General features: G+C 31.8%; 2 protein-coding genes across 4 annotated transcripts in view; one reads left to right on the top strand and one right to left on the bottom strand.

Moving 5' to 3' along the window:
• LOC145252669 (uncharacterized) overlaps positions 1 to 18505 on the bottom strand; it is a 151321-nt gene that overhangs the window by 105417 nt on the left and 27399 nt on the right. The window lies entirely within an intron of this gene.
• Positions 1 to 18505, top strand: part of LOC145252672 (lysosome membrane protein 2-like) — a 160772-nt gene that overhangs the window by 130348 nt on the left and 11919 nt on the right. For all 3 annotated transcript variants that reach the window (XM_080112461.1, XM_080112462.1, XM_080112460.1), the window contains exons 5-12: positions 6650 to 6853; positions 9417 to 9508; positions 9884 to 9933; positions 10306 to 10375; positions 14410 to 14582; positions 14686 to 14804; positions 14924 to 14997; positions 16017 to 16068. In XM_080112461.1, coding sequence (XP_079968587.1) covers positions 6650 to 6853; positions 9417 to 9508; positions 9884 to 9933; positions 10306 to 10375; positions 14410 to 14582; positions 14686 to 14804; positions 14924 to 14997; positions 16017 to 16068 — 834 coding nt within the window. The remainder of the gene's footprint in view (positions 1 to 6649; positions 6854 to 9416; positions 9509 to 9883; positions 9934 to 10305; positions 10376 to 14409; positions 14583 to 14685; positions 14805 to 14923; positions 14998 to 16016; positions 16069 to 18505) is intronic.

Below are 18505 nucleotides of genomic sequence, written 5' to 3'. Positions count from 1 at the left end.
GCATAGAAAAGAAAAGGGCATCCCCCACTAGACTATAAAGTCTATTCTGAACTCTGTCAAGACAGGATAAGATCTTCCTAGCTGCTCCTGCCCAGATGTGACAGTAATATTCCATCCTTGGATGTACTTGACTCTTATATAGGTAGAGAATTGCATCAGCAGATAGATATCTACTGGACCGATAGAAGGATCCTACCATTTTTCCAGTGACTTTGGCAACGGATTTGATGTACGTGTTCCATTTTTAGATCAGGAATAAAGGTCAAGCCCAGAAGCTTGTCAAAATATGGAGCCTCTCAAAGACGAGAGCCATTCATTTCAATTGATGCCAAATTGGGATTAGAACGTTGATGATGTAAAGATAGAAGCTTGGTTTTAGATGCATTAAAAGTAACTAGCCACTTCTTTCCCCATTGTATCACATGCTCAAGATCAGAGGAGAGAGAGAATCAAAGAACTTGGTTGTTTACGGCCTTTGATGTGCTGCCATAGATGGTAGTGTTGTGAGCAAAAATGTCTACGAATGATCTAACGATGTGATTTAAAAGGTCAATAATGTAGATCAGGAAGAGAGTTGGACCCAGGATGGACCTCTGAGGGACTCCAGCATTAATACTATGAGCTTCTGATTTCTGCCCATCAACCACTACTCTTATGAACCTATCAGAGAGAAATGATTTAATAATTGAAAAGACATTTCCAGCTATACCATAGCTGGAGATCTTGTGGAGTAGACCTTTATGTTACACCCTATCAAAGGGCTTTGATATGTCAAAGAGCAATTGCCAAAGAAAGGAAGCCTCCATCAAGAGTTTTGCTAATCCTATGAGAAATAACCATAAACACATCTGCTGTAGATCTAGTAGAACGGAAACCATATTGCATGTCACTAAGAAGGTTATTTTTGCTGAGGTGGTTAACTACTTCTTTATTTAACACAAATCAAGTAACTTACTGATGACGCACAGGAGACTTATTATTCCGATCACCTGAATTCTTAAATACAGGACATACCGATGAGGTTTTCCAGAGTGTTGGGAAGCAATTCTCCGTACATGTTATGCTGGAAGCAATGGAAAAAGTGGCTGGCTGTTAGATTTTTGCTGGAATTTTTTGAGGGTATGAAACTGTCTATACCTACAATTAACCATTCCATCACATCTGATACTATAGAGGACACCTCCTTTTTAAACATGGAACACTGAGGTAGATCTGATATAAATGAACAGAAGCTATTCCAGTCAGCCATAGAGTATCGATATACTGTACGATGGAGAGGTACGTCTTAGTACATTTCGTTTTTATTTTAACTGATACAACAGAGTGGTCAAAAGATCCCAGTGGAGATAGAACAAAAGATGAACATAGTTCAGGGTAAGTTGTGAGGAAAAGATCTAGGAGACTTGCATACTGTCGGTATCGGCGTGGCCTTTGTTATAAAGATGGCCGGCCAGCTGAAAAAATGACGTCATCGCCGAGGTCCCAACAAGCAAGATATGTGGAACTCTTAGACTGTCAATAATGAACAGTAATTTTTACAGACAGCGTTACAAAACTTCAAAATTGGATTGAAATAAAGAAAGAACACGATGATTTATACTGAAACTCATCTAATATTAATAATAAAAAAATAATAAAACACAAGTTGTTTGTTTAAGTATTATAAGCAATTGAATATTTTGTTGTATTATAGATTTTAAAGATTAGAATGCGTTCTTTAATTACTTATAAATTACATTTTTAAAAAGTGAAGGAACACGATTTGATTTGTAGTAAACTTGAAGTTTATTTAATATAATTAAATGAAAATGTTATCAAAGGCAAGATAAGTTACTTTTCTACCAAACTGGACATATTTTTCGTGTTTTTATTCAATGTAACATGTTTATTCAGTTCGAAAACCATACAGTGTTTACCGATAGCAGTGTCAGAAATTTCGTGAAAATAGTGAATAATTCCACCCCATCTTTCCAAGCTTATAACTCCTCGAAAAATGTAATTCAAGCCCTAATTTTTTTTTTCAATTAAAGGAGCAAGGACCAAGGTTTTATTAAAAAAAAAAAAAAACAACAATGTGTTTTTTTTTTTAAAAAAGGTTTTAAACTTCGGACTTTACAGGTAAATTTCTAAAAAAGGCATTTTTTTTTTTGTTTTAAATTTGAATATATTATTTATTGACCTTTTCTCTTCAATTTGTGATATATAAAACTCCGACATAAATTAATTATTTACTTTTTAAGAGAAAGTTAAAAATGGGTGACACTTGGGGGGGGGGGGGATTTAAAAAAAATGTTTGTCTAAAATATTATATTCGGTTTATTGGAAAGAACATAAAATTTCACATTGACCCTGAAAATATCGTAAAAATAGAATCAATAAAAAAATTTTGATAGATTTTTAAAGTTTAAAAATTGAAAAATATTGAGTTCGGAAAATTCATTACTGTTTTTAAAAATACTATTAAAAAACCACCGAATATATATCAAGTTATGTCACGGTAACTTATATTGAGCAAATTTCTAAGAGTATTTTGTCTAGTTTATTATTTATTACACCTTTTTCCAAACTTACCGTGTTAAAGAGAGAGTCGGCCGCCATTTTAAATTTTCCAATACATCGGTAAACACTGTATGTTTTTCGAGCTGAATAAATATGTTACATTGAATAAAAACACAAAAAATATATCCAGTTAGGTAGAAAAGTAACTTATCTTGCCTTTGATAACATTTATTTGTTTGACATTTATTTTTTGACTTTTTCGAATCTATGTGTACAGTAATACAAACCCGGAAATTTCAAGATGGCGTCTGACTCCCTCTTTAACACGGTAAGTTTGGGAAAAGGTGTTATAAATAAAAAACTGGTTAAAATACTGTAAAAAAACTCGCTCAATATATGTTACCGTGACATAGCTTGACATATATTTTTTCTAGTTTTTTTATTTATAACACCTTGTTTTTGGAGTTGAATAAACATGTTACATTGAATAAAAACACGAAAAATATATCTAGTTTGGTAGAAAAGTAACTTATCTTGCCTTTGATAACATTTATTTGTCATATATTTGTTTTTTGACAACTTTTTCGAATCTGTGTACAGTAATACAAACCCGAAATGAACGCGCGTTTTTTTTTTTTTTTTTTACTTTTAAGTTTCATATATATATATATATATATATATATATAAGTATTTTTAAATTTTATCTTTCTAGCTTTAAAAAAAAGTTTAAAAATGTTATCAGCCGGCATAATTTATTTTTAAATATTGAAAATTTCAGGAAAATTAATTTTTGCTAAATTTTTAAAACGTGTCAACAGCTTAAAAAAATCGTCTCTTCAAAAGAGTCGATGTTGTCTCGCATTTTCATTAGTTTTGTATGCTATAAAAAAATTTTTTTTAATATTAGCAATTTATTTGACACTTCTTTTGAATGGTAAAAAACTTAGGATGATAATATTGAATTAAATTATAGTTACATCGTGTTAAATACAGGGCGGGAGCACGTTAAAACTTACTTTGTTTAATGGAGATATCCACGAGTTACTACCGGTGTTTACCGGTGTAAAGAAACAACTAATGGACTACCCGTGATGACGTCAGCAGATTAAATTATTTTTGCCCACCGGCCATCTTGTCTTTTAAGATGGTCTTGGTATCGGGCACACGGAGGGGTTTGCGAACAATCTGAGTAAGGTCATAAGCAATAGAGAAATCATGACAGAACCTCCCCCTCATCATCTGTCTTGTTTTAGAGAGGTAACCATTTCACATTGTGAATATTGAAGTCTCCAAAGAAATGATGATGTCAATTTTCTCAGATATGCTCTAAAAGATTGTAACTCTGCTGTTGTGGGGGTGATTGAGGGCAAATGTAAACGCAGCTATGTGAACAAATGCAACTCTGAAGCACATCTACGGTAATTTAGGATCTTCTCTAGAGATGTCCCTACCACATGGAAAGCCATCTTTAATGTAGGCACATATTCCATGCTCATGGCGATCTTGGGGGTCAGATTTCGATATTAAGTTAGAGTATCCTTTAATTACAAGCTCTTCTAGGGAAATAGTTGGTCCAATACCAGTTTCGCTTAGGAATAATAGGTCTGGTTAAGTCTCCTGTAATTGGGTTTCAGCCTCTGGAAGATTGGAACATAGACCCCTGATGTTGGAGATGGACAGAATTCTGTGGACCTGTTTTTCTTGACCAAGTGTCAATATAACCCCCCTTAAGTATACCTCATCCTAATCTATCTGAGCAAGGTTCCTGGCATCGCCTGGGAGTTTGCTAAATCAAGTCTGGTGTATTGATGGCACGTGGCCCATGTCACTGAAAAATGCAGGAGAATAGACAAGATGCATTATTCATACGCATCGTTTTGTTTTGATGGTAATTCTTTGACCACAAGCATCTGTCGAACCTATCAAAGCGTTGCTAGTATTTTTTATATTATTAGGATTATGGAAAGAGTGCTGTCAGTATATATGAAAGCGTCAACTGCACTTTATATGGTCCACTTGGCATAAATGTTCAGTTTGACAGATTTCTTTTTCTTTTTTTTTTTTCAAACTCTAGTAAAATTCAGCATTTATTAAATCGACATTAATTTTGTGATAATAAAATTGTTAGTACTTTTGTACAGATTTTCCACTGAACGTATCTAAACATCCGCTCAGCTTTGTCTGTAAGATGCCAATCAAGCTAATCACAATGCGGCAATAATATTGGAAGAGAGAAAAAAAAAAAAAGAAACTAGATGTTACATTGAAAGCATAGAGTCTAACAGCACTATGAATTTATCAATGTTAGACAAATAACTGCAGTCACCCAAAGTAGTTTTTTTTTTTGTTTGTTTTTTAAATAAGAAATTAATCATATCCCAAATGAATTGCATTACATGTGCATCATTGCATTAAATGGCTTCGTAAGCAACAGATGTTGCTGAAAATGTACAAAGCTTTTCTGAAAATTTTCTTGACAAAAAAAAAAAAAATTGGAAAAAAAGTCTTTGAAAATAAAAAATTTGCTTCTTTTATTTAACCTTTTTAAAAACTTTTCAAAGACCAAAAGACAATCTGTTTTAAAAAAATAAACTTTTGTTTGCTAAACATTATCAAAAATGAAAAAAAGAAAATGGTTATAGTACTCCCCCCCCACCTCCTGTATAAAAATAAATGTTTGCCATGAAACATGAAATGAATAATAAAACAAAATTATGGTAGGTCATTTTTTTTTTTTTTTATATATAATTTTGTTTATTTTACTATTTTCCCGTTTCATATCAAGATTTCATCATAGGCAATACTCGGTCTAATCCTGCGGTTGATACCATGTCTAGTTCAAAATCTGCACCAAATTGTTAATAAATGGCTTTTCATTTCTCCAGCAGTTCAAAAGGTCAAATCAATATTTTTTCTTTTCAAGCATGGAAAACACAAATTATTCATGAAAAAAATATTTTTATAATAAAAGTATTTATTACAAAGAAGGGCATGTAGAAAAAATATGGACTTTTTATTAGAAAACTTGAAAATATTTTTTTTATTTTTACTGTTTAAAATAATTTCTGAAATCAAAAGAAAGTGAAATGAATATGAATATCAAAACAATATTGATTTAAAGAAAATTTTGTGCAATTTATTTTAAAAAAGAATTAGAAAATATTAAATTCAGTTTATTTAATTATAACATTAACTTTTTCTGATAATTTTTTTATTTTTCATCAATCTCGCTGTGAAAAATGTTGAATGACAGAATTATTCAATAAAAATGTGGCCCGTTGAGTCACTTATTGTGCTCACTGTTTGAATGTTTATTAAAAAGGTAACTGGCAGTAAACCAACTCCCTACTGAAGGAAGAGGTAATGCCTGGGAGGATGATTTTCTAGCCATACCTAATTCAAATAAAAGAGCTAGACCTCTTGCAAACCAGACCCTAGAATTAGAATGTGCTAAAAATTCTTCAATTTGCATGAAAAGAAAAACTAAAACAGCAAATCCTTTAATTATATGCATTCCATGGCAACAAGATGTGAAAACCAGTTCTCCAGAAGATGCTCTCTAGATGTACAGTATAAAAATAGCAGTGACTGGACTTGTTGGCATTCTCTGTAGTAGTCCCTCGGGTTATAAATCAACCCTTTAAAGGAGAAGGTAATGCCTGAGAGTATCACTTAAGGCCAAATTGAACCACAAAAGTAAGCCTGGTATTAAGGATTGTCTTGACATATATAATGTAAATTTATACTTAAAAATGTCCGTAATTATTTTGATTTTAGATATATATTTATTCCACCTTAATTTAAAAAAAAAAAAAACAGATTAAATTAATGATTCTAAAGATTTTGAATAGTATAAAAATTTATTTTTATTTACATTTTTTTTTTTCAAATAACAAAAGAAAATTTGTAAAATGATTAAAAATGAGAGAAAATTTTTAGATATTATTTTTTTCCACTTTTTTTTTTTTTTTTTTTTTTGTGTAGAAATATTTTTAGTCTTCATGAAAATGTCCTGATTGAGTCTCTGTGATTGTTTCTCATTTGCTGCACAACCTTGATAACAGTTGTTGACACATTTAAAACTGACTTGCAACATGTATAGATATAATCTTTAAAAATGTTAAGAAAAAATTAACTTTTTTATTTTCAGGTAGTAATGAATTTCTTGAGAGCTGCGCCTGCTATTGAACGTATTTTTGCAAATGCATTCTTTGCAGTTGATCCAATTTTCAAATCTCTCACTGTTTCTGAGATTATTTGGGGTTTCAAAGACCCAAATATTGACAAAGTGAGAGGATTGATTCAAAAGCTTTTCAACCTCACTATCCCAGACGAGTTTGGTATATTCTATGGTGTAAGTAGATTTTTTTTTTTTGCTTTTTCTAAGTTTTCTTTTGCAATAAATAATCAGTTGCTGTGTAATTGCTTCCAGTTTCCATGTGTTCTATGGCAGATCCACAAAAGCATATATGGCAAGTCAACACAAGAAAAAGGTGAAGGTGCAACAAGTGTGTCACAGGATGAAGACAAGTTAAGACTGATTTAAAAAAAAAAATTAATTTCTACTTTTAGATGAGTTGCCTTTTAAAACTTGAAAGCCTAGTATACCCTATTACGTTCTTGCAATCTGAGAAAAATGAAATGTTGATAACTTATAAAAAAAATTTTAAGGGAAAAAGTCAGTCTTAACTGAAATAAATGAACCTCAGTCATTCTATTTTTAAATTTTTTATAACCATCCAAAATCAGAATTTGTTTATTGCTTTAAATATTTTAAATATTTTGAGAAAGGCAAAGAGATGATCAGGAAAGGGAAGCAATACAATGAGCAAATGAAACAAATGAGGAAACAAGAAGAAGACATAGGCAAGGTCAATTGAAAGAAGCAAGACGAAGAGTAAATGAAACAGATGAAGAAACAAGAAGCTGTAAACAAGTTGAGAGAAGCTCAAAAAAATGAATCAGCAATGGAATGAATCTTTCACCTATGCCAATGGCGTGAGCAAGAGTATGACATTACCCCAGCAAATGACAGAAAAATAGGCAGTAAGACAATGAATGACTGCATTGAGACAACAAGAAATAGAAAATTGCAATAGAAAAGGATTGGTTTATAACAAAGCTGACTCTCTTACTACAGCCGACATAGGAAAAATGAACAAAGTATGTCTGCATTGCTCAGCTGTGAAATTTAAAGGAGAGACCACTGGCTGTTCTTCTTTTGGCAAGGTTTTGCTTGATAGCTTTCCACCATTGCCTCAGTTGCTGTAAGATTTGCTCTCAGGCAAAAGTCCCCTCTCTAAAATTTAAGCAGTTACAACAACTGTTTTGAAATAACTTCATTTGGTTATGAAAATGCGGTGGTATATAAGTGGAATCCTTTTTTGAATTCAATGCCAGGTTTACCACAAAGTTGGGAGTCTTTTGCCACTTGAAGATGGAGCAGCAAAGTTTATTCAAATCCACTTCTTGGATATTCTGCAAGAGGAATTACGTAGACAGGGATATGACAGACTCAATCAAGGCTGACTGAAATTTACATGAGAACAACAGCCTAATTTGTCAACTGAAAACGACAAAGGAGAGGATTGAATAAGAAAACTTAGAAGAACACAAAGTTGTCATAAGGGAAGACCAAAGGCTGTCAGGAGAACACTCGCGACGATTCAATGTTCCAACAACGACATCTGAGATTAGAATATTAATGAAGAACAAACCGACAGCAAACCAAGATAATAGAAGCAACAGACCTTGAAAGCTGACAATTATGGCCACTTGAAAGATTCAGTTCTTAGGAAGGATGGGAATCCAGAACAGATTGGTCAACATCGATATATGTTTGAGTGTCAAAGTGATGCCATGGCTTATGTTCAGTGAATGGGCTGAGCTGACATCTTCATCACTTTCACAACAGATCCAAAGTGGATGGAAATTACAGAAAATATTCTTCAAGGACAAGAACTTCAGGATCATCTCGATATTGTTGCTAGAATCTTTAGACAAAATCTAAAAAGTTAATGGAATTTAAAAAGGCAGATTTGGCAGGTTGAAGGCTGTGCAGCATTAAATACCAAAAGAGAGGACATCCTCACCTGGCAGGCCCTAGAGAAAGTTCAATTAGAACAAATGGGTCTCTACATATCTTTGCATGTCTGCAGAGATCCCTGACAAAGAGGAAGACCCTAACCTTCATGCAAATGATGACACATATGGTGCATGGATCTTGTGGATGATTGAATCCAAGTTGTTCACGTATGATTGACAATAAATGCTCCCAAAAGTACCCTAAAGAGTTTCTTCATTTTACCGAGCGAAGCAAAGACTCTTATCCCAAGTACAGGCGAAGGAAACCAGAAGATGGAGGCCAGACTGGTATAAAAATGATGAAGAAAAAAATAGTATGTTCATCAAGAAACAACAAACCAATGGATTGAAGGAGAAATTTAATTACAGCCGATATGAGGTTACATTCTTCAAGTAACAAACCTAGTTAAAAAAATGTCAACCTGCAATAATAGATTGGAAAGGATTTGAACTCAGTTTATCACTTTTCTTGTCTTCATAGATAACCCTCACCCCACCTATACCCCAATTTCTCGACCACTTTCCGTTTTTGTGTTTAATGTATATTGTAGGCATTGTGTTAAAGCTATGCAAAATTGTACTAAAATTTACGCAATTTACATGCCATGGGCACATTAATGGAAACGTAACGGTAGCAACCAATATGAGGACAATGGTTTAGTTATAAATGATAAAAACATTTTTAAAAGATTGCCCCCCTCCCTCCTCCCAAGAAAATTCCTAAAATTATAAGTTAATGAAAACAAATAGTAAAAGTTTGTAAGAAATATTTAAAAAATATAATATTTAACAATTGAAAGATTAACTTTGTATTTTTTAATTTGTAACTTCAGAAAAATGACACTGATGATGGAGTTTATACAATAAATGCAGGCGCAGAAGACCTTTCAAAATTGGGTGTGATAAAATCTTGGAATGGTAAAAGGTAAATGCTTATTTTTCATTTAGTAAATTTTTAAAAATAATGAAACTTTTCTTGTATTAATGTTTATTTAATGTATTCTGATTGAAGTGAGACGAAGATGGTAGCCATGTTTAATTTTTCTGTTTTATGTAATATCATCATATATATGATTGGGAGGGACAGGTTGTGAGTAGTTTTGCCAATGAATGTCATCACTCTTTCTCAAGATTGCTAAAAACGTTTCTAATGTTGAATCAAAATGAAGGAACTTTTTCCATTTGCTTTCAACTCCAATTTTTTGCAGTTATTTGTATTCTTATGAAAGTTTAATTCGAACGCATAATTTTATTTGCTTTGAATATAAAAAGAAAACATATTCTTTTTGTTTATTAATAGTTCTGTGCCTTACTGGAATACACCACAATGTCGACAAATAAATGGATCTGGTGAGTTTATTTTAGTTTCCATATTTTTCGCGTGATAAATATTGATATATTGTTATGAACATAAATGACCACATTCCAAAACTAGAATGGCAAATTAAGTTTCAAGTCAAATAAATCATAAAATTTCTAATAAAACCACTTTTCAAAAAAATAAAATATTTTTATTTTATCTGATAATTTTCAATATTCTTTTAATCACTTTATTTTCTCTGGTTAAGTGTTGTCAAATTTCACTTGTCAAATTATTTTTTTTCATGAAAAATTTCACTTGTCACATTATTTTTTTTCAATTAAAAACAAAAAGAGAAAGTTTCATTTTTTGTCTTTTTTTTTTTTTTTTTAACGCAAATTTTCATTTTACATTTTTCACAGATGGAACTATTTTCCCTCCATACAGAGACAAAAACTCCCACTTGTTTATTTTTTCTTCTGATATCTGCAGGTGAGTAAGTGCAATATTTTCAACTCTTTCAAGAAACAACAAATGTTTTCTTCGTAACTCTTGACAATACAATAAACTTGTACCAGACTAGGAAAGAGTTAATGTTGGAAATTAACAGAAGCAAAAACAATAGGTTGGTGTTCAAGTGCATAAATTGTTACCGAATTACAACAATTTATGCACTTGCCATTCAGAAGATTGTAATTAAAATTTTTAATATACATAAAGTAATCAGTATTTAAATCTTTAATTTATTTTTAGTGAGTATAAATTACTACTATTTTTTAACTTTTGAATGTTTAGATTTCTACAAAGAGTATTTTTGTACTGCTGAATCAGGAAATGATATTCGTTTTTTTGTGCTAAGTTAATTTGAAAAGAATCGGATCGTGTGACAAAATCAATTATATTTCAGTTGATTTTTGTCAACACGTATCCTAAATGTTTTTAAAAGAAAAAATGTTTTGCCAACAACGTATATTAACTGATAGAAACATCGATTACTGTAAACTAAATGTTTTTAAAAGAAAAAATGTTTTGCCAACAACGTATATTAACTGATAGAAACATCGATTACTGTAAACTAAATGTTTTTAAAAGAAAAAATGTTTTGCCAACAACGTATATTAACTGATAGAAACATCGATTACTGTAAACTAAATGTTTTTAAAAGAAAAAATGTTTTGCCAACAACGTATATTAACTGATAGAAACATCGATTACTGTAAACTAAATGTTTTTAAAAGAAAAAATGTTTTGCCAACAACGTATATTAACTGATAGAAACATCGATTACTGTAAACTAAATGTTTTTAAAAGAAAAAATGTTTTGCCAACAACGTATATTAACTGATAGAAACATCGATTACTGTAAACTAAATGTTTTTAAAAGAAAAAATGTTTTGCCAACAACGTATATTAACTGATAGAAACATCGATTACTGTAAACTAAATGTTTTTAAAAGAAAAAATGTTTCGTCAACAACGTATATTAACTGATAGAAACATCGATTACTGTAAACTAAATGTTTTTAAAAGAAAAAATGTTTTGCCAACAACGTATATTGACTGATAGAAACATCGATTACTGTAAACTAAATGTTTTTAAAAGAAAAAATGTTTTGCCAACAACGTATATTGACTGATAGAAACATCGATTACTGTAAACTAAATGTTTTTAAAAGAAAAAATGTTTTGCCAACAACGTATATTAACTGATAGAAACATCGATTACTGTAAACTAAATGTTTTTAAAAGAAAAAATGTTTTGCCAACAAGGTATATTAACTGATAGAAACATCGATTACTGTAAACTAAATGTTTTTAAAAGAAAAAATGTTTTGCCAACAACGTATATTAACTGATAGAAACATCGATTACTGTAAACTAAATGTTTTTAAAAGAAAAATGTTTTGCCAACAACGTATATTAACTGATAGAAACATCGATTACTGTAAACTAAATGTTTTTAAAAGAAAAAATGTTTTGCCAACAACGTATATTAACTGATAGAAACATCGATTACTGTAAACTAAATGTTTTTAAAAGAAAAAATGTTTTGCCAACAACGTATATTAACTGATAGAAACATCGATTACTGTAAACTAAATGTTTTTAAAAGAAAAAATGTTTTGCCAACAACGTATATTAACTGATAGAAACATCGATTACTGTAAACTAAATGTTTTTAAAAGAAAAAATGTTTTGCCAACAACGTATATTAACTGATAGAAACGTCGATTACTGTAAACTAAATGTTTTTAAAAGAAAAAATGTTTTGCCAACAACGTATATTAACTGATAGAAACGTCGATTACTGTAAACTAAATGTTTTTAAAAGAAAAAATGTTTTGCCAACAACGTATATTAACTGATAGAAACGTCGATTACTGTAAACTAAATGTTTTTAAAAGAAAAAATGTTTTGCCAACAACGTATATTAACTGATAGAAACGTCGATTACTGTAAACTAAATGTTTTTAAAAGAAAAAATGTTTTGCCAACAACGTATATTAACTGATAGAAACGTCGATTACTGTAAACTAAATGTTTTTAAAAGAAAAAATGTTTTGCCAACAACGTATATTAACTGATAGAAACACTGATTACTGTAAACTAAATGTTTTTAAAAGAAAAAATGTTTTGCCAACAACGTATATTAACTGATAGAAACATCGATTACTGTAAACTAAATGTTTTTAAAAGAAAAAATGTTTTGCCAACAACGTATATTAACTGATAGAAACGTCGATTACTGTAAACTAAATGTTTTTAAAAGAAAAAATGTTTTGCCAACAACGTATATTAACTGATAGAAACGTCGATTACTGTAAACTAAATGTTTTTAAAAGAAAAAAATGTTTTGCCAACAACGTATATTAACTGATAGAAACATCGATTACTGTAAACTAAATGTTTTTAAAAGAAAAAATGTTTTGCCAACAACGTATATTAACTGATAGAAACATCGATTACTGTAAACTAAATGTTTTTAAAAGAAAAAATGTTTTGCCAACAACGTATATTAACTGATAGAAACATCGATTACTGTAAACTAAATGTTTTTAAAAGAAAAAATGTTTTGCCAACAACGTATATTAACTGATAGAAACATCGATTACTGTAAACTAAATGTTTTTAAAAGAAAAAATGTTTTGTCAACAACGTATATTAACTGATAGAAACATCGATTACTGTAAACTAAATGTTTTTAAAAGAAAAAATGTTTTGTCAACAACGTATATTAACTGATAGAAACATCGATTACTGTAAACTAAATTGATAAAGGTAAGTGCGCATAAATTACATGTTGCTTGACAATTCTTAAAACTTCACGGCTTAAAATTCTGTTTCTCAAACTCCTGGAATGCTCAGCGGCAAAGAGGTGTCCATTCAGATTCCAACAGTAGTCAACCATCATGACTGCATCCCAGCGACCCTGATACCTGGTCTTCATCTTTAAGTCCTGATGGAATCCCTTCCACTGCTTGTCACTCATTGAACCCAAGTTTTCAGGAAACCAATCAATATGTGAAAATAGGCAGTGCATCTTGACGTTCATGTTGCAGCTCAGGTTTCTGAAAGTAATCAGCATGTTGTTGACAAGTTCTGCATAATTTCTGACTTTATTTTGTTGCTAAGAAAGTTCTTCACTACTAGAATAAATGCCTTCCATGTTTCCAGTTCCACTTTGTTCATTGAGTTTTTGAACTCTGAATCTCTGATCTGCTGGATCTAAGGATTGTCAAAGATGCCAGCTTTCAATTTCTTCATGGTTAATCTTGGAAAAATAAGTAAAGCAGTCACCATCCTTGTCCAGAGCCTTGGTGAACTGTTTAATTAAGCCAAAAGCAATTTTTGTCTCTGTCCACTAAAGGGTTGTTAATGTGGTTTCTTTCTTTGCAAGGCACAAATTTCTCTCGTACAGGCCAGTCATTCTTTATGTATCCTGAGCACCAATTTTTGGAAGATTTTGAGGCTTTATGACTTTAAACTGATCTCTTTTTGACATAATCACCCAGGACTATCGGACTGGAATACTTTTTTAAATTATTTTCAATCAAAACAATTATTTGACATGGTATATTCATTATAGTAGAATTTGCTTTGCATGAGTGTCACTTCCATGCTACGTCAAGCAAATATCAGGTTTTTACTCGAGAAATTAACGTAAGAAAGTAGGTCTGCTACTATAAAAACGTTGAATTAGAATTTCAAACTGAATCTTTTAATCCACAGGATTTTTTTTCTTGCTTCATCTGCTCTGGTTGGATAGAACTATTATATAAGGAATTTTTTTTTCTTACCGCCTATTGTGACAAAGATTTGATAAAGTGCATCCTAAAGTTGGAGGTTACAGTAACCAAAACATTGTAAGAATAATGTTCAAAATGAGAATCCAAAAATAATTAATTCCCATCTCAAAAATTCCAAAAGTTAAATTTATAAAAATAATTCTAAGATTCAAAAAAAAAAAAAGTCATATCAACAAGTTTTATTTTTTTCTTTGTTTTTCTCTTTCATAATAATTTCAGGTCATTGCACACAATTTATGAAAAGCAGTATACATTGCGCAATATTGCCCTCAACCGATATATTCCACCCGATGATCTTTTTACAACAGGAGACGTCAACCCAGAAAACAAAGGATTTTGTACCCCAAAATGTTTACCTTCAGGGCTTTTGAATGTTAGTCGATGTCAACAGAGTAAGTGATCCCTTTTTACTGATTCCGTTTCAAAAGAAATATCTCTGATCGTGTTTTGTCTTCAATTCTGACAATTATGTCTTTTTTGATACATTCTTTCCAGATGCACCTGTTGTTCTTTCTCAGCCTCATTTTTATCAAGCTGACCCAAAAGTCATTCAGTCAGTGAACGGAGTTCATCCGAACAAGGCAAAACATGAGACCATATTAGATGTGGAACCTGTGAGTTTGATTTACTTTTTCTTTTTATGTCTCCCCAAATTTTTTTATTTTATTCTTTATTCTTTATTGGATTTTAGCTTCTCTTTTAAAATTATCAGCAACTTTTTCTCTTCGAACAGACAACAGGCTTAGTTCTAAATGTGGCCAAGAGATTGCAGATCAACTTTTACATTGAAAAAGTAAAATATGTTACGTAAGTATCTGACGTTTTGTTTGTTGAACTCATCTTGTATGTGTCGTTATTCATAGCAATATTTTCTACGCAAAATGATCCAGTTTTATGCAAATTTGTATTTTATTACTAATCATGAGAATATAAATCCAAACTTTTAATACACATATTAAAATAAATTACATTTCTACTGTGTTTCGACCAATGTGTACTTTGACCTTCTGATGTTCATTTACAATAATTTGGATTTTTTCCCCTCTAGTCCTAAATCGACAGTCTATGCCATTATTGAAATCTTGTTTTCTGTTGATTGTGGTATACTGTTAGTCCTGTGAAGTTCTAGAGGGTCTACCTTCCTAGGTTTTGCTTTCTCCTTTTGAGAAGGGTTTGTTTATTGCTAATTGCATGAAATGCCAATGAGTCTGCCCAGGCATGTTTTGCAGGCCAAAGTGCTTTTCCTTTAGGAGTCTTCAGTTTCACTTTTTGATCCTTGTGTTATATCTTTCCCCCATGGGAGGGAGATATATACCATTAGGGAGTAGAAATAGAATATCCTAGAAATCTGTCTTTGTTGTTGTCTGGCTGGTTCAGTCTACCCTCCCAGGTTTTATCTTTTCTCTTTGAGAAGGGGTTAATTTATTGCTAGTAGCTTGAGGTTACTGCCAATGCAGCTGCTTAGTACACCTATCTGAATATGTTGACTTCTCAAGACCACACCTGATCCTTTGCCTAACCTCCTAAACAGAAAGTAAATATGTTGAGGACAGAAGAAAAAAAAGCATCTAAATGATAACTTGTCCCCTAAAACTAATTTCAAACAAAAAAAACCCAAAAAAGTCATTGATTTAAAAATGACTAAGTGTTATTTTGACATTGCATCAAAGATGGCCACTTAAGTTATTTTGTTAAAAGGTGATCGTATAAAACATTTTCATCCATTTTCAGATGATTTGTCCAACAAGGAGAAATTTTCTGGTTGAAAAATCTGTTTTATTTGTTGACTGCAAATATTTAATTATTAATTTCTGTTTCTTCCTTAGGCCAAGCAGTCGGATTGATAAACAGGTTTTGCCAGTTCTTTGGCTTGATGAAGTAAGTTTAATCTATTATATAAAAGCGAAAATGTTTTTGTGTGTGCATTTTTTGTGTATGTCCGCAAAAGGCTTTTTTTGCGGGGGAGGGCATTCGGTCGGGTCACTCCTTAAACCTTTTTATATACTATCTAAATCATAATATCTACGAGTTAAGAATGGGGGTCGCGTCTATCTTTACTTTGCCTGACTTTTACACGCTTATTTTTATTTATTTATTTTTTTTTATTGCCGCGTGTTTGTTTCGCTTTTCAGTATAAAAAAGCGAAACTGAATCGTATCAGCAGTTTCCCGGCACACGAGCGTTTGGTCAATGTCAATTTCACTGTCATATCAGACAATTGCTTTCATTTGGCCATTCCCCTAATAAAGGAAAAATATGTGTGTGTATGTGTGTGCGTTTGTATGTCTTGCAAAAACTTTCGGCAGATGCGACAGAACCTGACGAAACTGATATCGTTTTAAACTTTGATCCTTCAGACAACAAATATAAAAAAATTGGCCAAAAACATTAATTCCTTCACCCTAAACTCAGCCATTTTGTACAGGGGGGGGGGTCGCTTTTTCGCCAACGTTTTACCAGTCATCGTCTTTTCCATTGACTAGCCTTAATTTTAACATTCAGAACTTTCATTCAGACGATGGAGACTAAAATCAACCAACCATATTTTTTTTTTTTTTTTTTTTCTTTTTAGTATTAGTTACAATATAATATCCTAACTCTGTTTATGGGGGATGGAATGGGAAAATAAGATCACTTGACTGGAAAGATATTGAAATTCACGTTGAAGCAATGGGTTGCGTAATCACAACCTGGAAAATTATTTATGTATTAATTTCGAAAATTTTAGTCATCTTCCAGAAATGATATTATTTCTCTAAAGATATGGAGTCAGTGGTTAGGGGAGAAAGAAACAGACATTGAACTTCATGATGATGCAGGGTTGCATAATCACCAACATCGACAATTTATTTATTTGTCAATTGAATGAGATAAGTAGGAAATAGATACTAGCAGATGCCTGGCGTCGCCCAGGATTGAATGTGATATGTAGAAAATATATACTAGCAGAAGGTCCGACTTGCCCAGGATTGAATGAAATAAATAGAAAATATATGCTAGCAGAAGGCCCAGCGTGGCCCAGGATTGACTGAGATAGGCAGGAAAAATATACTAGTAGAAGGCCTGGTATCACTCGAGATTGAATGAGATAGGTAGAAAATATATACTAGCAGAAGGCCCGATATCACCTGAGATTAATTGTAGGAAATATACACTAGCAGGAGGTCCGGCATTGCTCGGGATTGAATGAGATAGGTAGGAAATATATACTAGCAGAAGGCTTTGAAAATGTTTTTATGGACATCACTCCAGACAAGGTATAAAGCTACGTGAAATTTTTTTATTGAAATCGCTCCTGACAAGGCATGAAACAGTTTTAAATGTTTTATGGGAATCGATCCATACAAGGCATCCAACTACTGGAAATTTTTTATGGAAATCGCTCTAAACAGGGCTTGAAGCCACTAGAAACTTTTTATGGGAATCGCTCTAGACAAGGCATGAAGCCACTTGAAATTTTTTATGGAAATCGCACCGGACGACAAATATCGAAAAATTGGCCCAAAGTGGGCATCAGAAGTGCGTCAACTGATCGATTTTCTGCAGGAGGGGGGGGGGGGAGTGACATTTTAATGTTAAACATTACATATTTTTAAATCGATTTATAACTGCCCCAAAAAATACGGCCGCCAACTCTTCTACATAAAGTATACACGCGGCCGTTTATTTTGGGTCAACTTGTATTTAAAACCCGCTGAGTCATGTCACGTGATCTTGACGTCAGCAACCTCTAATGGCGGTCTTAATTTATAATTTAAAAATGTTGTTATCGGTAAAAAAAATTAATTAAAGCTAAACTATGAACTTCTACGCTATGGCAACGTTACCAAAGTTATTACCATATTCAAAATAGGTAGATACGATAGTTAAACGAAAAATAAAGTAAAAAAAAAGTGAAGTAAAAAAAAAAAAAATACGCTTACAAAAAATATTAACGATCATTATTTTCCAGTCTTTAGAGTAAGGCAGACGAAGTGAGAGAGAAAGATGTTTAGACAAATTCGACAGGGGGGAGGGTCAACAACGCATGCGTCAGATGACGTCATGACCTGATTTACTTTAAATAGTTGATAAACCGAACAAACTTTATATACGCCGCTTTAGCACAGGTAGTTAAGGCCTTGGTTCATTATCTAAACGTTTTGGGTTCGAATCGTGGTGTGAGATGTTTTTTTGTTTTTTTTTCTTCGATTTTTTGAATTTAAATATTGAACCCTGTATTATTTAAGCAATTTTTCACGTTATTTTTATTTTTTTTTTTGTGTTTCCCCCCCCCCCCCTTAATTAAAACATTTTCTTTTCTTACTTCGCTTAT

Source organism: Euprymna scolopes, chromosome 29, assembly GCF_053919585.1.
Source record: "Euprymna scolopes isolate OS-2025 chromosome 29, ASM5391958v1, whole genome shotgun sequence".
NCBI lineage: Eukaryota > Metazoa > Mollusca > Cephalopoda > Sepiida > Sepiolidae > Euprymna > Euprymna scolopes.
Note: the sequence above shows the minus strand (reverse complement) of the source record. Positions and strands in the feature narration are given on the sequence as shown.